General features: G+C 49.6%; 1 protein-coding gene across 2 annotated transcripts in view; it reads right to left on the reverse strand.

Moving 5' to 3' along the window:
- Positions 1–2,149: 2,149 nt before the first annotated feature.
- Bace2 (beta-secretase 2) overlaps positions 2,150–22,386 on the reverse strand; it is a 71,303-nt gene continuing 51,066 nt past the window's right edge. The window contains exons 9-10 of one of the 2 annotated variants that reach the window (XM_063224580.1): positions 15,798–15,927; positions 7,296–7,435 (exon numbers count right to left, since the gene is read on the reverse strand). In XM_063224580.1, coding sequence (XP_063080650.1) covers position 7,435; positions 15,798–15,927 — 131 coding nt within the window. In that variant the 3' untranslated portion in view covers positions 7,296–7,434. Of the gene's footprint in view, positions 7,436–15,797; positions 15,928–22,386 lie in introns of both variants that reach the window. The other variant, XM_003463954.5, reaches the window with a different exon arrangement.

The raw sequence follows: 22,386 nt of genomic DNA on the forward strand, positions 1-22,386 counted from the left end.
TCAGGCTGCTTTGCAAATTTGTCCTCCTCTATCTTTGGAAACCATCAGGATGGTTAAAGATCCTGAGTGAGTTTGCTTTGTGAGTTCGCTTTCTTCTTGGTTTTGTTGCTCATCCCCCTTTTGATTTTATTTATTTAATTTTCGAGATGGATTCCTGCTCCGTATTTCAGGATAACCGGAACTCACTATTTAGCCCAGGCTGGCCTTGAACTTGCAGCGATCCTCCCGCCTCAGTCTTCCCAGTATATTTTCTCTGAGAACTCTGTAGAAACAGTGCCCCTAGAAAACAACACAGTTAGAGAGTTTAGGATGAAGGGGCTCCTCTGGAGGTCAGGTCAGATTAAACTGAGTGGGATTTAGCTGAGGACACCCTGAGGACCACTCTTCCTGCAGCTCCTTGTTATTCAAATGTGATCGGAAGGGCTAACCCTGACACAGCACCCCAACCATTACTCAGCCGGGGCCCAGACTGGACCCACAGCCAGGGGACAGCAAAACCCGACCTCAGGATGGCTGAGGAGCCACCACGTCTTCCAGGAGCTTGCTGCAGAGATACACAGTGGCCCTGGGACAGCATGGGATCGCTGGGAGTCCACATGGAGTCACCTGTGCATCGTGCTGAGTGATATGAAGCCAGGTCCCTCCAGAGGGCCTGATAGTAACCAGCACAAAAGACCCCGCCCAAGTCACCTCTGTCCTCAGCAATTCCAAGCCCATCATAAAATTCTGCATCTTACAATGTTCGAAGATTCATTGCCCAGTGAAGGTCCGTTTCCACCCCTCGATCCCGTGCAAGCACTTGCCCTGATATTTTGCCCTGGTGATACTTGGGTGCAGCAAAGTTTTAATGCGTGACTTGTAAACACTGTTTTCCTTTCGACTTCCAATCTTCCACCTCATAAAGGCCTAGGATAAGGGCTGAGATCTCAGGCCCTCTTGAATCTGCACTGTGCCACTGACAGGAGAAGCTGGGTACTTACGACAGTGCTGCCTCAGTTTCCCTGCAGGGGTTGGACATGCAGATTTGGGGGTCACACCTGCCTGTAAGCAGCACACGGAGCGGGCATTCTTGGGTCCTGGTTTACCCCCCCCCCCCAACACACATACGATAAAGGCTGTGAAAGCCAAAAATATCAGGAAAAAATTCCTACCAAAAGACCCCCAAAAGCATGAAGCTGGGCCACAAAGCATCCTGACAGCACCACCTAGCGATAAAGCCATGAAATCACATATGGGAGGCTGCTCAGGGCTCAGAGCTGGAGAAGGGATTCCTGGACTGGAGCTTGAAAAAGAAACCCCAGAAACGAAAGCCTCTTCCTGGTTACTAGAAAGAGTATCTGAGTTCTGTTTCTCCAGCAGCTGTTGCTTTTGCCCCCCGCCAGGCTTGACGGCTTACGTTGCTTTGTTTTTTATCTGTGCACCATCAAACAAAAGTATAAGCCAGGAGTGTCGGTGCAATTCTGAAATCTCAGCTCTAGGAGGCTGAAGCAGGAGGCTTACAGGTTCAGGCTTAGCCTGGGCAACTCTGTGAGACCTGGTATCAAAATAAAACATAACCAAGGCACGGCTCGGGCTCACCACGTGCCGGGCTTGGGGTACAGATGGGCGATTTCTGGGTAAGAAGAGACCTCGGAGGGGCAGAGCTGGCTTCCAGCCCAGTATGCACACTCTTCTAGCTCTGATCTCCTGGGGTCCCAGGGACTACAGCCAGGCACTCCCAGCCCTGTCCTGTCATCCCCAAGATGGGGCTGGCTGTCCCACCCAGTCTTTCAGACCAGCTCTCTGTGCCTTTTCAACATAAAGGATTTTTCATTTTGAGACAAAGTCTCACTAGCTGAGTGTGAAGTTGGTGACCCTCCTGCCTCAGCCTCCCAGAGTGCTGGGGTCACACAGGTGCACCACTGCATCCAGCTTTTCAGTTTTGTTTCTGCAGGTGATCTTCCCTGTGCGGCTTCCAGTCCCTAAAGGTCTTTGTAGCATACGGTACGTCCTCATCACTGGGCTTGGGCCCTGCTCCACATGGCTCTGTCCCGGATCTCCCAGGACCCACCTGGATGCCGTGGGAATAACAGCCCATGATGCATCACGGGCAGCAATTTCTAAGGTGAGGTTTGAAATGTGCTTCAAAAAAAGTCCCAAGCCCAACAAGTTAGAAGTAGTATTTATTCAAATAATCCAACATGGTTTATTTCCTTCTCAGTGGTACACATCTGGAATCAGTGGAACATACAGGTATAAAAATAAGATTATTTTAGAAAACTCCAGTGTTGAAGGGCAGGATTGTGAGGATGAACATCCACAGCTACACAGCCACTTCTAAAGTGGAAGGACACCTCTGTACCTGGCCTCTCGCTCTGATCATGACTTTAGTGAAAGCCACTCCAGGGTCCTGGAGATAGAGCAGACTCCCAAAAGGGAAATATAAAAGGCATTTAAGGTTTTTCAGAAATACAAGTTACACTTGAGGGTTATCATGTAAAGCAGGCGAACCCGACATACACACAGTACATTCTGCAAAGCAGTGCTTTCGGGATCTTTGAAGAATTTGTTGTCTGGCTTGAGGCAGGACCTCGCTGCCACCTGAAGGAAAGCTAAGTAGCCCCACTTAATGCCTGGAATACTGAACAGTGTGAGTTAATAGTATTGAAACAGGAAATTCAACATTTATATAACAGCGAGTCAGCAAACCTGTCCGCTGCTCCTCGTATGGAGTCGCTGCTATAAGACATTACACTTGTAATCCAGAAAACAGAAAGAGAAAACTCCAAATCCTGGTCTTACACCCTTCTCAACAAAGACCATGAAAGTGCACTTTTGAGAAATTTTATTTTGTGATTTTGATACAGATGAGTAGATCCTTGCTTTGCTTTGCTCATTTCCCCCTCCATTCCAACAAGCTCACCCCTGCCATGGGCGCCTCGTACAGCAGCTCCGGGGGTCTCCTTCCTGAGTGTGTTTATGAGGTGGGGTCAGAGCTAAGGTGAGGCCACTGCTGCCCTGAGCCATCTGACAGACAGATCTGAAAACATGGCGCTGTGTCCTCCCCTGCCTTATTCATGATATCTGCCACCATGACTTCCTGGTTCTCCAAAGTGCAAATGACCTTGAAAGGGAAACGTTTCGGATCCATTCAGGATGTTGGGGCAGCTGTGGCAGCTCAGCTGAAGACCCTCAGGAAAGAGGGCTCCAGAACTGCTGTGGGAAGTGGCAGGCCCCACGGGATGGGACTCGTGGGCTGCAAGACAACTTCCACACATCTATCGTACTTCCTGACCATACTGCGCACGGTCCCCTGCCAGCCATGGGGGTGGCAGCCTCCTCTTCCCGGCGGATGTCACTCAAATCCTATTCCTTCGGCACAGGGCCGTCCCTCGCTGGTGCTGCCGTGGTTTCTCGGTGAGACCCGTATCTATTACCACGGCCAGATCAGAACTGATCAGGAAGTCTCATGGTCCTCCTATGTCTTTTTCTCAAGCAAAGGCACTGTGCAAACCACAGAGTGGCATGTCCTGGAAGGCCCAGGTGTCCCAGTGTCACATTTGATCACAAGAGAACCCAGGGCAGCTGCTGGATGGGGGAGGCCGCTGCATTTGCTGCTGGCATGGTGACTTCCCAGCACAGGGTGAGGAACCCAGGTCACTGGATGACCCACCCTGGGAAACATACAGCATCACTGTGGGCCAGCTCTGCTCTGTGTCCCCCTCCCGCACTGTGGCAGAAGTCTTCAGCGGCCCCAGTGACCCTCACTAACACTCACTGACCCAGGGCCCTGGCCCCATCCAGGAACTCACACAGTGCAGACTCCTGGGCTCTGCACTGACCCTGAGCAGCAGTGTGGCTGCACGCAGAGGCCTCCCAGACCCCATCAGAACACTCCGAGAGGAGAGTGTTAAGGCTGACAGCAGGGAGTCCCCATCCTGGATGCTTAGACCCCAAAGGGACCTGTGTGACACCTCTCTGTCCTCCATCCTATACACTTTCCAGGCTGCAGCCTGAAGCCAACGCCAGAGGCCCATGTCCTGCTCTGGGAGTTCAGGTGCCACCTCTGGACTGATGACCACAGCCACAAATATGCTTCAAGGTCGGCTTTGAGATGCCTCACACATCCTCTGTCATCAGTGGTCCCTTGGGAGAATCCCTAAAGAACAGGAAGTGCCAAGCGCTCGGCATGGAGAGAGTTGCTTATCAGTGTCCCGGGGGTGTCTGGGGTGTCCGGACTGCAGTGACCACTGCAGATTAAAGAAAGCAAGCTCTCTCCCGGCTCCTTTCTGCCCACTCTGGGACTTCGGGATTTACCGAGTTCCCACAATCCTTCACTCTCTGGAAGGACCTGGCCCTGGGATGCCTTGGGCTTCACCCCATGCTGTCCCTGGGCTCCTCGGGCATGAAGTTTGCGGCTTGTAGCCCTGTGAAATCAATCAGATCGTCACTAGATCCTCCAGCAAACTTAAGGGGAAAAAAAGCCACACACAAGAAAAAAGGTAAAAATCTGCGGATGTCTGGAATCAAAGTGCTTCCCAGGAGTCAATCCTGCTTATTTTGCTAGCATACTTTTTACCGCCCTTCTATTTTCTTCCGCTCAACTGTAAAAACGTACTTTTCTGCATTGGTGTTTAATTTGAAACTGCTTTACATTGAAATCTAAAAATCCTTCAAGCCCAAAAGAGATGTACAAAATCACTGCTGCTGTGAGGAGCTTTCCTGGCACTGGAACCGTAGGACTTTTCTTGGCAAACTGCACAATTTAAATTTTATGGTGTTTGTTTTTTCCTTAAAAATATTCTAGTGGCGGCATTATACTGAAGGAGTCTCTAGTTGATTCTAATAAGTCTGTGCAAGAGAAGCCACGTGGGAATCCAGTAAGAAGGATAGAGGCTGGGGAACTCAAGTGTTCCCGGTGACTCCTGGGCAGACATTTGTTCCCAGGGACGTGGGGAGGCAAGAAGTCAGGTCTCAGGACCAAGCCTCGGGTGCCGCTCCTCCGAGTGGAGACCTGGTGAGAGGAACTGAATAAATCCCCAATTTTAATTAAGGAACAACATAATCCCTCGTCCTCTCTCCTACAAGAGAACAGTAGCCCCAAGCACAGCTGCCTGTCAAAACCTAGTCCCGAGCTCTGCGGACTGATTCATGCCATCTTGCTGTGAATTCCATGCATGATTCTGATCGGTTTATGGACCAGGATGACTTCACCTCCATTCGGAACCTCTGGGTTTCAGGATGGGTCGGGCAAAGTCCTTCCGAATGCTCATGGCCGAGACAGCCCAGAACCTCAGTCCCCAGCTCACATAGGGCAACTGTTTTTTCCTCTATGCTTCGAGCTGGCTTCTTTCAAACCCAGTGGGCTCATTTCTGATGTTTTTACAAACAGCTTCAGCTCCTGAAGGCAGGATTCCATTTCTGACCTCTAAATAAATGATCAGGAAGAAAACGAGTCGTCCTCTCTAAACGAAGACTGTCCACTTCAAGCCACACATTTCCCGCCAGAGCCAACGATGTTTCCAGAAACCACCTTCTTCCAGCATTTTCCAGGTGACCCTGAAGGAGAAACAACTCCCTCAGGGTCACCATTCTGTTTTCCATTCAAAGCAAACTGCCCTGGAGTGGAGCAAAGCCAAGCAAAGCAAACCGCCCTGCTAAGCAGAGGAAGCCCGGCTGGTGCAGCTCTGCAGGCTGCACGTCCCCACCACACTTCTGACTCCACCTCTAATTTCTGGTGGCAAGGCACACCTGGAAAATGACCCCACTTCAACTGCTTAGCTCATTCTTGCCGCTTTGGGACATTTTTGTAATTTAAGTGTCTCATTCAAATGTCACATGCAGTGGCATCTGAGCTATAAAGCAGAGAAATCTGATATGGAATACACAACACGGGTCAGGTGCCGTCAGGATTCCCAGGAGGACCTCGCCCCAGCCTGCCACACAGTACCAGCCAGGCCTCACTGCTTTGTTCCCTCCTGCTGCTCAGGGGCTCAGATTTCTCACAGCGAAGGGGCACCACCTTGGGGGCCCACATATGGGGTGAAAGGCTCCACCTTCCTTTGGCAAAGACCACTGATAACACCGTGCTCTGTCCTCCACACAAGGACATCACTAAACCCTGTCTCCAAAGCTGAGTACACAAAGGGAACAAGTCCTGGGCTCGGTGAATGATCAGATGCCACCCTCCAGCCTGGGTGGGGGCGAGGGGACATGTGGAAATGAGGCCACACCTTGGAGCTGTCTACCTGACTGGCAGTGGCCAGGGCAGACAGTCAGAGGCCAGGGCAACTGGTAGCCCCTCTGACCCCCGGAGGGTAAGAACCAAGCCACTTGCAGGGAAGATTTGGAGACAGAACCAACACTAGTGACACAGACTTTGTGACCCTCACTGAAGCTCTACTTAATCTAGGGCAAGAGTGCGTGTGGCCACACCTGCCAGGTTGGGCCAGGAGGAGGAGTGTTGTGGGATCAGGCTGCCCGCACCCCAGCGTGCCCAGGGCCGTCGGCAAAGCCACAAAGTGGCACTGACCATGGCTCGGCAGTGTCGGTGCTGGCGATCGGCTGTCCCTGCACCTTTGCAGAGGGCTGAGCCTTCCCCTGGTGGAAGAGGCTGGTGCTTTTGGACTGAGGTCTTCACTCGGGAGCCTCCCCAGTAGGGGTCCAGGGACCCATGCGGAGGCTGGGGGCCAGCAAGGTGGCTCTAGCCCCGAGGCCTCCAGGCTCATTTCTCTGCGTCCTTCTGAGCTGCCGGGGCCTGGCCTGGTGTCACAGGTTACCCTGAAGGGCAGTGAATACCCAAGCTTTCTCTCAGCAGCACTCCGGACTTCGGGAAGTGGCTTAGAAGCCCAGTGCCCTGGGCTCCGGCCCGGAGTGATAACCAGCCCCGGGCTCTCGCACTTGCTCTGGGTGGCACAGCTGGGTCTGCATCACCCGTGCTGCAAGCTGAAGCCCAATTCACTCCGTTTGGTTTATAATAAGGCGTGTTTCTTTTATTTTCATCATCATCATTTCTTTTTCTTGGAAGTAGGAAAGAAAAAGTGGAAGCTTAAAATCAAGACTAATCAAGACACTGGGGCCATGGAGGTTTCTGGGAGCAGAACTGAGCTTCGGGTCCCAGGCATACATGGAGGGAGAACCCGCCGGAGCCCTGCCACCTGGTGCCCAGAGTCAGAAGAGCGGGGTCCTGATGTCACAGGGCTTCACTTCCAGCGATGCCTGACCAGGGAGGACTCATCGTTGATGACCTCAGGGTCACGGGGCGCGTGGCGGCACCGGCAGGGGAGCAGCAGCAGGACAATGAGGACCAGCAGGATGAGTCCGCAGGAGCTCATGAGCGCGTAGGACACGACCCACAGCACTGGCTCATTCAGCGAGGGGGAGGGGACGCAGTTGCTGGCGATGCCGTCGGTGGAGAAGGGCCCGGACACCTCGGACAGGGGGACACCTGCAGTCTCTGCGGAGACAAAGTGGGGGCCACAGCTGTAAGATGGGCAGGCCCCTTGGCCCCTGATGCCCTGGGGTCCTGGAGCCATGACAGCAAAGGGAGGGCTTGGGGACAGCGTGTGCCGGGATGTGGGGCACAAAGCCCCCAGGTGGAGGTGTGGGGCTTCCTGAGAGCCTGGGGTAGCAGGGGGAAGCAGCCGCCCTGCTGCTGTGTTTCTGGGGCACAGGCTGGGAAAACCAGGAAAGAGGGGTGATCTCTTGGTACCTCCCTGGGCATAGCTGGCAGCAGGTGCTCCTTGCAAAACCAAGCTGAGCTCAGTCTCCACTCTGATCCTGCCAACCCCCCAAACTTCTTTATTGTGTGGTGGGGGTCCTGAACCCAGGGCCTTGTCATGGAGCTGCATCCCCGGCCCTTCACTTCTTATTCTGAGACAAGTTTCTTGCCTAGGTTGTTCAGTTGTCTGGGCTGGGTTTGAAGTTGTAATTCTCCTGCCTCAGCCTCTCAGGATGCTGGATCCACACACTCTTAATGGAGGCTCTTAGGGAACCGGATCAGACCGGCTCCAGAGGCCCTCCCTTGGCCACTTTTGTCCTACATCACACCCCCTGGGTGTGCAGGGCTGCAGACCAGGAGTGGTCAATGTGTTCAACATCTAATCCCAAGAGGGAAACCAGGTGGCATCACCTGGCAGCTTTTGTTAAGGAATCTGGTAGAGGAGGAGGAGGAGAGGAGATGGTTTCTTAAAATGGGTTTGGGGAAGAACAGTAGATTTCAGGACCCGCATCAGGCTTTATCAGCCCTCCAAGGAGCACAGCCGCCCCAGCTTTGCATGGAGAGAGAAAGAAGTGGGCCGCGCCATCTACCGCCCACCCAGGAACCGCAAAGACAGCCACCTCGGGTGAAGGAGTGTCGGCGCCCAGAGCATGCTCTTTCTCTGCTCCGAAACATCAGAATCCTAAGTCCTGTCAAATGTGAACTGTTTTGGTTGACCAAAGAAAAAGTCAAAAGAAAAATGAAGACGTGGCCTTAAAAGAACGGTTTTAAAGTGTGGGGGACGTGGTTGGGAGTGGTGGTGCCCACCTGTAGTAGTGGCACCCTGGGAGGCTGAGGCAGGAGGACTGCAAGTTCATACAGCCTGGGCAATTTAGAGAGAACCAGAGATACAGCTCAATCCCCGGGACTGAAAAAGGAGGGACCTGGCTTAGCCGCACTGCAGATGACCGCAGCAGAGGCCGCACAGAACTCTGGGTCATGCCTGCCTGCCACTGCGTACTGAACATGAAATCTGCTGGGACACTTGTATTCCGCCCTGCGGTGCCCACAGTTGCACTGGTGCTGCAGGCATAGGTGCCCCGGGGTGTGGGGGGTGGGGTGAGGGCACCTGTTCCTGCAGGGAGGGAGGCTGTCAGCCTTCGGCCATGGCAGGCCCAGGCAGATAACTAAGGAACCCATTGAACAACGCACAGCAGTTCTGACAACGCATGGCTATGGTAAGAGAGCTGGTTGCAGAGGAATGAGAGCACGCCCGTAAACTCATCACTTAGACATGTTCAGTGCGCGTTTCTTCATTTTTCCACACATCAGCATTTAAAAGCAAAGAGACACTAGCAGGAGCTGTTGTTTGGTCAGCTCTTTTCAGTCTCACGGTTAACAATCCCAGTGTTTACTCAGGCTGTTCTGATGAGCACCCCCCTCCCACCGGGCTGGGCCAGGCGGGTTACCCAGCTCCCGTTTGTCCCACACTGGAGTTTCCAATGGAAGACAGTGTTTGGACCAGAAGGTTTGCTCCCATTCTTGATTTCCTTTCGAGTGTCCTGTCCTCCACCAACCCAGGGCGCACTGGGCAGAGTGAGCTGGCACCGTGCCCCAGCTCAGGGTGTGAATGCCTGCTCCCCACACTTCACTGTGCTGGAGGGCACTCGGCCCTCTGCCTGACTCTGCATGGTTTAGAATTCTGTGCTTGTGAGGAGGGCATAGTTGGAAGAGCTTTATCGGCTTTCTTGATATTTATGTTTTTATGAGGATTCATGTCTTACTGAGGGATCTGTAAGAGCCCTTCATGCGGCTAAACTTTCTCAGGTTGCAAAAGTCTTTGCGCTGTGGCCTTTGATCTTTGCTCTGTTTAAATCTTCTTTATAAATGGAGACTTTTTGCCAGCAAAATGCTGAAGAGGGAATGGGCTCTGTGGAGAAGCACATGATGCCCCAGTGTTGAGCAGCATAGAGATTTCAAAAATCACTGCTGCTCCAGGCAGGATGGACTCCGAGGGTCTGCACCCACTTTCTGGGATGAAATAAGGAGAACCCCGGACCCAACACATGAAAAGGGATGGGAACAAAGGAGGAGCAGCCTGGGACTGCTCCAGGGCACCACCTGGACTTCCCAGGTGGCAACACAGGCAGGGGTTGCTGTGTGCAGAGGGGACAGCCATGGTCCCAGAGCTTGCAGAGCGGAGTCGCACGGAGGAGACAGCTGTGCCCAGAGACAGTGAGTGCCTTGAGTCCCTGCTCTCTGGCTGTGTACAGTCGGCCTCCCACTGGCCCCATAACCCCAGGTCCACCCAACTACAGACCGAAGACGCTGGGGAAGAACGGTATCTGTTGGGCTCCAGGGGACCCCCCCTACCCTCTGGAATTGACAACAGTTCTGGCCATGACAGCTGTATGGGAATGCTGAAAGCAAGTGCAAGGATTCGCTGGCACAGGGGCTGGAGCCCACGCAGGGTAGGGAAGAGCACGCCCCCAGCTGGCTGCTCTGTTCTTCCGAGCAAAGGCACAAACATCAGAAGTACACAGGCACCCCTCAGAGGACTTTCCTCTGTAGTGGGGAGAATTGTAAGGTGTTGGCCTGCCTCTCCCGGAGAAAGCTTAAAATCAAAATAAAAAAGCACCAACCTTTTCTAAGTAGCTTAATTGCAACCAAGAATGAACACCTAGAATATTAAAAAATATTCAGCAATCCATAAGGGAAAAGTCACAGTGTTTGGCATCTGACAAAAAGCTGCCAAATGTCTCAGCATTGAGGCTGCTGTGGTGACCAGACAGAGTGGCCCAGGAACCCTCCAGCAGCTAGTGCCATGTTACACGGTCCTCGTGGCCAGGGAGGCCAGGACCAGGGCCCTGGCTAATTCTGTGTCTGGTGAGGGCTTCCTGCTTCCCAGACAGCTGGTTTCCTGCTATCCTCCCATCCTTCTAGGGCGGGGGCTTGGGGGACTTCTCTGGGGTCTCTTTCATAAGGGCGTTAATCTCACTCCCAAATGAAATCTTGACTATCAACTTGGTCACAGTGAAAAACACCTAGGGAACCAGTCCAGGGCACAGGTAGGTGGGTGAGCTGGTGAGGGTACTCCAGCCGCGAGTGTAGACAGAGGGGGAGATCTGCCTGTCCTGAAGGAGGGTGGTACAGTCTGACGGGGTGGCAGTGAGATAGGACACAAGAGGAAGATCATCAGCACAGGTGGACTTCTCTTCCTCTCCCGCCTTTCCAAAGCCTCCCTCCTTCCAGCTGTCCCCCGCCATGCCTTCCATCAGAATGTCTCTGCCTCATTACAGCCTAAAGGCAATGGAGCCCGCTGGCCATGGACTGAACCCTCTGATCCTGTGAACCAAAACGAATCTTCAAGTTGATCCTTCTCAGGGACTTTGTCACAGCACCAGAAAGCTAACACAGCCCCACCACCAAATCCCATCTCCATAAGTATTAGATTTCAACCTATGAATTTTGTAGGGTCAGAATTATTCAGTCCACATCACTGAGTTGCAAAGAATCAGGAAAGCACAATGTATAATTCCCACAAAGAAGCAGGGAAACACAATTCATAATGAGAAAAATCAATCCACTAAAATTAAACAGGAAATGACAGAGCAATAGTGTTGCAGACAGGATATTGGAGCCATTATCATCCCTGTGTTCTACTCAGGTGGATGGATGAAAATTAAAGATGTGAAAGCCACAGAGGATATTAAAGACCTAAATCAAACCTCTGGTTGCAACACAGAAGATGCAACACACTGGTGATATTAATAGCACAGTATTCACTGTGGAAAAAGACTAATCATCTTAAAGACAGCACAATGGGGACCATGCAAAATGAAATAGAGAACACTGAAACCTAAACAGAACACTGGTACACGGGGATAATTTTAAGCTGATACATCATGTCACCCAAGGACTCAAAGGGGAGGAAGAGGTGGGAGAAAACATATTTGAAGACATAATAACCATGCTTTTCCAAATTTCACAAATGTATAGATTCAAGAGGTTCAAAGAACCCCAAAATCAAGAAATACCAAATAAAATACTCCAGTGAACTGCTGAGGATCAGTAGTAAGTAGAAAATCTTAGAGGCTTAAAGAGAAAGAAAAAAAAATAACATTGCAAAGGAACAGGAGTTTGTATCCCAGAGGGTTTCATGTTAGAAACCATATGAGCTAGAAGACTACGGTTTGGAAAAAACCTACCAACCTAGAACTCAATACCTAGCAAAGTTATCTTCTACACACGAAGGTGACCAAAGGGTCTTTTCAGATACACACAGCTGACAGCTCATTTCCAACAGACCTGCAGGCTAAGGAAGTCTTGTGAGCCACAAAGATGCCCAAAGAACCTGAGTCTGCAGAAAGGAACAATGACACGGAAATTTAACTGCTCAGCCAGTTGTGAGATCTTTATTTTAATTTCATGCATGTAAAAAGATAACTGAGCGATTAAATCAGAAACAAAGAGGAGGCATTGGGTGGTAAATAACATATGCAGGTCAATAACGGCACAGAACAGGAAGGGAAAGTCGAAGGGCACCATCGTAAGTCATCTAGGCTACAGAAACTGGTAATAATGTACCTCCACTCACGAACTGGGGTCTATGATTCTTACTGCAAGCTGAGTTAGCTGAGAACCTAATCAAATTCAATGTACAATCAATGACATTACAGAGAAGTCTGATTTAGTTCTTGGTCAGTTCAGCTATGATATTATAAACCCTCAAGCAACTACTACAAGAATTATAACTAGTAAAGTCCTGAGTTCTATCTCCAGTACCCTGCTCAAAGTTACAACTAACATCCTAGTCGGGGGGGGGGGAGAGACGGAAAGAGTGAGAGAGACAGAGACAACACGAGACACAGGGAGAGACACTGTAGATAGGTAAATATGGAAAAAGAGAACCCAATTCAAGTTAGTGAAAGAAAAAAAGGGAGTGGGGAACATAACAAGGCAAAAAGAAAAAATGTACAGGTTGAACATCCCTCATTAGAAAACCTTCCAGTCTGTAATCCTGCAAAACCCAACTCATGGCCACATGGCAAATTCCACAGGTGACAGTCAAAATGTGGGGGCACAGAAAGCACGGGAACTTATCTTCAGGCTGTGAGAATAGGTGTATACAAACACAAGTGAATTTCATTTTAGATTAGGGTCCCACACTAAGACAGCCCATTATGTGTACAAAGCTACTCCAAAACCTGAAACACCCAAAAACCCAAAATAGTTCTGGTTCCAAAAATCTGAGACAAAGGAATGCTGCAGTAAGGAGACTGACGTAAACAGAATTGAATCAACCGTCGCATTAAATATAAACAGTCTGAAAGAGGGGCTGGCAAACTTTTTCTGAAATGAGCCAGATACTAATTATGTTAGGCTTTTTGTGTTACGTACTTATTTCATTTCCCTCCAGCTCTTTAAAAATGTAAAAACTGTTCTCAGTTCACAGGCCCTATAAACACAGACTGCATGCCAGATTGGCCTCTAGGCTGCCAATCTCTGGCCTAAATGCCCTTATTAAAAAGCAGAGGGGGCTGGAGCTCAGCGGCGTAAGTGCCTGCCTTGCAAGCAGGCAGTCGTGAGTTCAATCCCTGGTACCGATAAAAAGGAAAAAGACAAAAAAAAAAAAAAAAAAAAAAAAAAAAGCAGAGATCCTCAAATTAAATAAAAAGACCCAACTTCACGCTGCCTCCAAGAAACTCAGCCTCAGTGTAGACTCAAATGCGCTAGAAGGGTAGAAGAGGATTATACACTATAACCCCAACACCTACAACTTAAGAAGGACGGGTGTGTTTTGGCCCATGTTCAGCCCCAGATCAGGTGGCTCCAAGATTGAAAGGGCACAGGTGAAGGGCATCGTGTTGACAGCTGTTCACCCTAAGGCAGCCAGAAAGCAGAGAGAGAAGGGAGGCGCTGGGGAGGGAGATGCACCCTAAGTCCCAACCCCGGCGACCGCCTCCAGCCAGGCTCCACCTCCTGATAGATGAAGCTACCCATGAATTCAGCTCCCTTGAGATCCGATCACCTTCCAAACACATGGGACATCTGGGGGCATTTCTAATCAAAACCATAACACCACGAAAGAAGCCCTGATGCGTAAATAGGACACAAGAGCCCTATGACATCTCTAGACCTAACAGTAGTTTCAAAATACACAAGACAAGAATGATGAAACCAAAAAGACTTAGTTAAATCCATAAATGCCATCAGAAAGGGCCACATCCCTTCCTCAACAACAGAGCAAGAAGATGGCGAGTGATAACATGGAACAATACCCTCCGCTACTGCCACTGGCTCTGCCTCTTCAGCCACCCAGTGGAGTGCACCTGTTCTCAGGAGCACCTGCAGCATTCACCACAGCCAACTATTTTCCTGGGTCCTAAAACAAATTTAATGAATGTAAAAGGACCTAATTCATAGGAACTGTATCCTCAAACCAGTGCAAACTTCAAGAACAGAAGGGGTCTGTAACGGAAAGCTCTCAGGAAATCTCCTAAATATTTGGAACCTAAATGACACATCTCTAAAACTGTAAAACCTCCAGAAGAAAATACAGGAGGAAATCTTTGTATCCTTGGACAGGAGAAAAATGTCTTAGCTACATCACAAAAAAGATAAAAAAAACTAATAAATTGAATGGCATCAAAGTCACAAATTTCTCTTTCAAAGACAAGGGTCTGAGAAGAGCATGAGAAAATCCTGGCAAGCCCCATTTCTGGAACAGGACCGGCACCCACCTTCCCCAAAGAACACTGAAAACTCAGCGAGCTTGTAAATGAGGAGCCGAAAATGAAAACCCACAAGAAAATCTGATAAGATACTTTGCCAACAAGGAGTATGGATTGTAAATGAGACATGTCCAAGATTGTTAGTCGTTAGGGAAATGCAAAGGAAAGTCATAGTAAGAAACTGCTGAATACTCATTAAAGTACGAGAATTAACCGCATTGAATGTGGGGTACCAGGTTGGGGGGGGGGGCTGTGACATGAGGCGGCCATGCCCTGCACAACAGCTTGGCAGATTCTTAGCAAGCGAAGTCGCCTCCCGTCCTGTGACCAGCCATCCCCTCCTGGTACTGATCCAGGAGAAACAGAAGTACACAGCTGAGGCTTTTTCAAGCACAGCAGATGGTCCCTGATTTGCAAGGATTCAGTGCATGGTTTTCCCCACGTAGGCTGCCTCAGTGCCGGATTACGGCACCCTGGACCCTCGCTGTGTGCAGCGTTGCTATGCTGGGCATTTGGTGCCTTTCCCTGAAGCCGAGTAGGGTATTTGCAACTCCTGGTGTGTCTATCAGGTTGTACGAGGGCTGGGAAGCATCCGTGAAGTTCACAGCAGCTTTACTTACAACAGTGAGAAGATTTTTTCCACCAGGAGACAACCCAAAAGTTGGCAGCAGGTGACAGGAAGTAAACAAAGTGGAGTACACCCGCAGAGAGAAGCGTTGCTCGGCACTAAAAACGAGGGCCCGCGTGAGGCTTTAAACAAGACGGATCTCAAAATAACTATGCTGAGTGAAAGAAGCCAGATAAAAAGAAATACACACTGACATCCCGTTTATGCAAAATCCCAGCTAGGGACAGGTAATCGGGAAGCAAGGAGGACCCCTGAAGAGGTGCCAGTCGCCATGCTCCTGGTGACAGTGTCAAGGCTGCAGGCAGCTGGAGAAATGGATCAGATGGCGCCTTTCCAACACGAGCTGCTGGCTTTATACCAAGCCTCTCCCGACAGGATGCTTAAAAAAGTCCAAGGGATAGAAGGTGGTCAAAAATAGATCTTCCATATGATGCGGTGCTCGGGCTTCTGAATAGACATTGGAAGGAGAAGAAATGAGCATGGCAGAGAGACCTCGTGGGTCCTGTGTTCACACGGAAGCCGGCACGGGAATCAGCCCAGGGGCCCCAGATGGGTGGATGAAGGAAGCGGGGAATGTGTGTGCCATGGAGTATTATTCAGCCATTAAGAAGCAAGCAGGCAGGCATCTGCTGCGGAAAGCTTGGAACTGGAGGAAGCCGCGTTGAGTGAAACGAGCCAGACACAGAGACGAGGCCCACATGTTCCCTCCCAGACGGAGAAGCTAAAAATGTCACCCTAAAAGTAGAACAGCACTTACTAGAGGCTGGGAGGGTGCCGGCGGGGGAGCTCGGATTGATGGGTCCACCACCCAGAAACCATGAATACACTCGCTCTCCTCACGCTCATGGTTCTTGTAGAAGTGCCAAGGGACACATGGGACATGGTCACTTTGGGGTAAGAAAGACAAAAAATGCAACTACCATCAGCCACGCCGGCTTCAGGGAACCCATCAAGCTGGGTTCACAAGCATCTCCCTGGCGTTTGCTGCCTGTGTACCATGCAAACACCACGAGCCCCAACAGACTGAACATCTGCACCGTTCGTGCTGCTGCTTTGAGAGTCATCAGTGCCTCCTCTGAAGCTTTTGAGAAACACCGATGTCTAAGGCGGTCAGGTGGAACACACCAGCTGGAGACACGTCCTTGAATGCACTCCCCGGCGTTACAGGACGGGGGTTTAAATGACTTCCACAGGGCGCCTCCCGGTGGTCTGCACGACCCCCCACCTTGAGTGGTCTGCACACCCGGCCCAGGGTCCACTCACTATAGCCAGTCCTCTTCCCCGGATTCACGTACGAGACCATCGTGTGCAGCAGTGGTGATGAGACCCCGTGAGACTTTCGGGTCTTGGAGCCCCACGGCCTGAGTCAGGAACTGTGCCCTCCTGGCTTAACTGTGAGCTGTGTGGCCTTTTTAATTTACTGATTGACTGGATTCCATACCAGGAATTGAACCCAGGGATTCTGTATCACTGAGCCGCACCCTTTTTAATTTTTAAAAATTCTGAGACAAGGGCTCGTTATTACAGCCTAGGCTGGCTTTGAATTTAAGACCCTCCTGCCTCAGCCTGCTGAGTGGCTGGGATTTCAGGACTGAGTGATCTTAACTCACATTTTAATACCAGTTTCCTCGCCCATAAAATGGGAACCACCCCAGAAGTTAGCCTTGCTAGAAGGATAACCAAGTTGACAGACACTCAGCACCCAGCACAGTACCCAGGGCGAGCTGTCCGAGCAAACACTATCACTGCATTCTTTCGTCACTGCTCCAGGTTATTTATAATTTTAATTAAGGGTTTTCTCTACATTGTGTCCTGAAAGGTGGGGGGTGAAACTCCACTTCAGCCAGTATCACAGAACACTGGCCAGTCCTTTTTCTCCGCAGCAGTGAACTGCCTTGTGAAGCTGACTGTTTGAGACTGGGAATCTTGCTCTGGAGTTGCAGGCATCCAGGGCCAGGGCAATCATGTGGACCGCTGGCCTTTGTGGCCCCCAGTGCTGCCTTCTGTCAAAGGAGGCACTGCGGCTTCCTGGCCTCCAAGTTTGGAGTCTTGGTGATATCCAAGTGGATAAGCGGAGGCCCAGACCCAACACTGCCCTGGCAGCTAACTCCCCTGTTTTTAAACATGCACAGGGAATAGATGATCATTTCCAACCTGCAGCAAGCGGGATTCACAGCAAGACGGCTGCCCGATGCCTGAAGTGTTTCGAGTTGTAGAAGCTGAAATCTACGCTCTAGGGTGCTAAATGTCTCGGTCTATAAAAAGGGATAGTATTTCAGAAGCTCTGATGCATGAAGATAACGGAGTTGTCGGTTTGATGCTATCACTCTCTGAGCTACAGGTGACCCTACCCAGACAACCCCAGGCAACTGGAAGAGGCAGCTGTGGATCCCAGGACCCAGAGGGCCTGGGGCCCATCGGGATTCCTAGCAGGGAAGGGGGAGAGCTGGGCAGGGGCAAGGGCAGCAGCATAGAAGCACAGGGGCACTTTTACAAAATATCCACCACATCCATGTGATTTGCAAAAACTGCCCAGGGGTTCTGATCAAGGAGATTCCTCAAAGCTAGCCCTTACAGAGAAGCCCAACTCTGTAAGGTAAGTCATTCAACAAACATAAATAAATTACAAAATCAAATAATTACAAAATCAAAGCAAAAGATAGTGAGTGAGAGAAGCCCCCTTTGCCTCCCTCTGTTTGGATGGAGGGTGCCAATGTCCTGTTAGTTTAACATACAGACATGAGGATCAAATGTAACCCCCAGGTTTTATTTATTTTTGGGTGCAGGGCATCATGCACTGAACTATATCATCAATAGTTTTTTAAGAAATCCAGTCCCACTACCTTGCCTTGGCTGGTCCCAAACTTCTGAGCACAAGCAATTCTCCTGACTCAGCCTCCCAAGCACCTGGGGGAACAGGCACATGCCACCCTGCCCAGCTCAACTCCAGTTTCTGAGCCCAGACATAAGAGCCATTTCTTGAGCAGTCTCTAGGGCTGGGGTCACAAAGGCGCAGGTGGGTGAGACTAGAGGCCCCACCAAGCAGGGCCCTTGAGCCGAGATGCCTGTAAAGTCGAGCCCATTGGTGGGAGAAGCCCTGGGAGTTCTACTAGCAAGGAAGCTGCTCTGCCTGAGGTCGAGGGGTCGGGGAGCAGCACACGAAAGGAGCCCACGACAGACAGAGCCCTCAACGCCCTGGCTCAGCGCCATTGGCCCCTGAATTCTACAGCTTGGTACAGGAATCCTGACGTCCATTCTCACAGTCTGAGGACACTCAGAAGGAACACGCAAAACTGCTTTATGGTAATGCTTTTGATACCTGAGGTTGTGGTTTAGATCTAAAATGTCCCCCAGTCTCATGGGCTTAGAAGGTGACTGAATCCTGGGGGCACTGTGCTCACGGTGGGGTCTTCGTTGGACCAGCTCATAGCTCAGCATGGGTGGGGAGAGGTGGCGGTGTGACCTGAAGGGTGGGATCTGTGCCTGGGTCTTCCCTGGTCTCTGTTTCCTGGCTGCCACGCAGTGAGCTGCTGTCACTGGCTGTGTCCTTTCACCAGCTCATTTCTACCCTGCGGCTGAGTCGCCACGCACTGAACCCACTGAAAACATGAGCCTCAAAAACCTCTCTCCTTGGGTCTCAGTGTCAGGGAAGGAATTAAGACAGCACAGCATGTCGTACCTTCCCAGGTGACAAGACAGACTCACCATCAGTAGGAGCTGTCACACAAGTCCACCCAGGGGCTGCGGGTCTGAGGTGATTAACGACTCACCAAATACCAGATTTTAAAACCAATCAATTCCAAAGTCCACAAAAGAATTAAGAAAGCAAAGCTGGGAAGCTTTGAAAAAACTAGTAAAATGAACTAAGGTAAGACAGGCCGGCAGGAAGCAACGGAGCGTTCAGAAATAAGTATCTCCCAGATAGTTACTGGCTTTGGTACAGAATAATCGTGGGATTTCAAACTCGTTGCTGATAGATGTCAGAAGAAGAATGGGACAGCCACTTTGGGGGCAGTGTAACCTCCACATTCCACTCAAGGCAAATCAACATAAAAGTATTCCGAGAAACAAACAAAACTTTTAGTGAGAAAAGACATTTAAAATGTGACAGCTAACCCAAGAGACTGAAAGAAAAAGACTGAATCAGTTAAACACATGAAAAAGTAAACATTTTTTACACTTAAATGCATCAGAAGAGGAGTTCTAAAAGATTTGCTACTGAGACACAAATTAAAAGGTTTCCAGGGTTTGCCTGTTACAGTCTCTTGTAAGACAAAAGCTTCATAAGCTTCTCCTTACAGCAACTGACCCCCTGCACATAGACACTGCTTGTAGAGGTCCAGTGAGTGGACGGTGGACATGCTACTTACACATTCTCCTTTGATGACTTCTGGGTTGTTCTTACTTTAGAGGAAACGACAAGTAGCCTGTTGAATGCGGTATGTTACTTTCTGACCAGAGCTATGGGGCAGATATGCATGAATTTCTCACTGTACCCTAGCATAGAGCTGCCCAGTGCTGAAGCAGGTAACATTAGTCTAAACTGGAAACTATTTTTCCATCCACCTTAAATACTTAAGGAAACTGTGAATCCTTAACCTTAGGGTGAATGAGGGAATTTCTGCAAGCTCTCTCCATACGTTTTCATGCTCTGTGGTGGAGAATGAAAAATATTCTTGTGGATTCAGACAAAAATGGCCGTAATCACTGCTTTTATTCAATATTGCTGAGGGAGTTAACATACACAAGATATATCAAATATAAGATATATCAGAGTACAAGTGATTGAAAATGTATGATTTGTAGATTATATGAGTATGCAGTGGAAAACCCAAGTAACTCTAAAAACTGTTTAGTAACACAGAACCCAGCAAAAATTGCACGCCTGGCACACGTAACCACCCACTAGAAAATGCAATTTAAAATAATACCACTTACAGTAACAAGTACGCACTAAGAAGTGCCTGGTAATAAGTTTATGCCTAAGGTTTTTTTTCCCTCAGAAAATTACAAAATATTGAGAATGACATAAAAGAAGACGTAAACAAATGAAGAAATTTAACATGTTCTTGGGGAAAAGATCTGATACAGTGAAAGCTTGGTTTCCTTCCCAGCTAAAGTATAAATTCAAAGCTGTCCTAATTAACAACTTGATAGTGTTTTAGGGATTTTGATGCAATTAATTAAAAGGCAAAAACAGCCAAGAAAATTTTAATGAAGAGTAAGGAAAAAGTGCCAGTTCTGGCCAGATACTGTCTTCACAACTCCTAACATTAAAGCCACATGGTGCAAGAGACAGACAGAGAATTACGGCAGCCCCAGAGGGACACACTAGGATGCTCAAAAATAGTCCAGGTATGTATGGGGGCTAGTGTATAACAAAGATATTATTTGTTATGTTTTAGGATCTAAAATCTTCCCTGAAATTCACAGGTGTCCAAAGGTGGGGCTTTGGAAGATAAGTGGATCAGGGGTGTTAGGTTCAGTGGGGGGTTCACCCGTGGACAAGTTCCAGGCTAGCTGTGCTGTCAGAAGTGGACTCTGGTTGGTGGGCAGAGGTGGGCACCAGGGTGTGAGCTGGAAGGCTGTGTTCTTGCCCCCAGCTCTTCCCTTCCTCTCCCTTCTGGGCTGCCCTAGGTGGAGCAGCCCTCCTGTCTTGGAGCCCACTGACTGTGGACTGAACCATGAGCCAAGGCAAACCTCTCTGCCTTTAATTTGTGGCTGTCAAGTATTTTATCAAAACAACAAGAAGTGACAAGACTCACTGAAAGGCAGTGAGAACCCTGAAAATCAGGTTCAACTGGAGTCCCAGATTTTAGATTTAAATTCAAGTATACAGGAAATGGGAGGCTTAATGGGCAAGTTAAACGGTGCCTTTAGGAGACAACTCAAACAAACCAAATACCATGCATCCTACAACCAAGCAACACACAAACCAAGCACAGAACCACCCACGTACAAAACTGACCTTTGAGAGAACAAAGCAGCTCAGGAAACTACTTGGGACCACAGGAATCACATGAACATGGCCCAGGGGTTATAAGCAAACACTGGCAGTTTAAGATCTGACAGTGGCAGTGGGATTAGGCAGAAGGACGTCCCTGTTTTTAAGATCCATAAAGAAATGTCATGAGACCTGCAACTTATCCCAAATGGTCCCACAAGAACCACATCTACACACATAATGGGAAATAGGAAAATGTTACAATTATTAAATCTACAGTTGGCATATCAGGACATCATTGTATTATTTTTAGTCTTTCCTATGTACTAACAATTTCATAATTATTAGAAAAATTCAAGAGGAAAACATCCACATATTCAGTAAACAATGCTGAGCAAATGGTCCTTACAAAAATGAGATACCTTGCTTGAAAAAAGTAAGACAAAGTAAGCAGTGTCTTTAGAGAAATCTGTATCCTTCTCCTTGGATTAAGGAAGCACTTCTTTCCTCAGGTTCTGTCGGTTCTTGCATTGCTGGGGTTGGAACCCAGCATCCTGTGCATTTTGGAGAAGTTCTCTGCAAGCACTTCTTAAAGCATGGCATACAGGTCGGCATGAAGAAACTGGTAACTTCAGTGTCACTGGACTTAAAACAGTGAAGACACCAAAGCCAAGTAAAATGTCAGACTCAAAACTAAAGCTGAAAGAAGCTCGCATGCAGGGAGTACCTAGAAAAGCAGAGCAACGGCACTGGACAGAAAAGGAGAGCACGGACATCCTGGGAACACGTCAGCAGCCATGCAGTCCTGAACGTGACCCGCTGGGACCTGACACGCCAACCGGCAAAATACAAGAGACCCAAGGTGTGAACCCCTGCAGTGAAAGAAATCCTCCTCTGTGTCACCCTGATGGTTCAGTGACTGCAGGACAGATTGAGCAGCCAGTGGGAATCACAACTGGCCCAGGGACTTGTGGAGAAATTCCACTCGCTCATGTGCACAAGGTGCGTGAGGTGGTACTGTTTACAACAGCAAATGTTAGAAATCACCCGAGCCCTGACCGAGGGTGCGGGGTGTGTGGGCTGGGAGTGTTCACACCCCAGGCTGAGATGCTGTACTCAAAGGGTGCCGCTGCCATAGAAACCCTGCCACGCCCAACCAGGAGGTCATGGTGACCCATGGCACTCAATACTGCATCATGAGAGGAATTAGAATCAGAAGGAACAGTAACTGGGAAGTGGCTGGTGATGTGCCCATGTTTGTGTACCTGTAAATTCCATGGCCAGCAGCTCTGGAGGTCGTGGCAGCGCTGCCCGTGTGGCCACTGTCCAGGGCAGAAGGGACGGCAGGTCCCCAATGGGATCAGGTTACAGAAAGGCTGTGGCTGCTGCCCTGCACATCTGG

The sequence above is a fragment of the Cavia porcellus genome, unplaced genomic scaffold (assembly GCF_034190915.1).
Source record: "Cavia porcellus strain 051 isolate PalLab524CR breed Dunkin Hartley unplaced genomic scaffold, mCavPor4.1 scaffold_15, whole genome shotgun sequence".
Classification (NCBI taxonomy): Eukaryota; Metazoa; Chordata; class Mammalia; order Rodentia; family Caviidae; genus Cavia; species Cavia porcellus.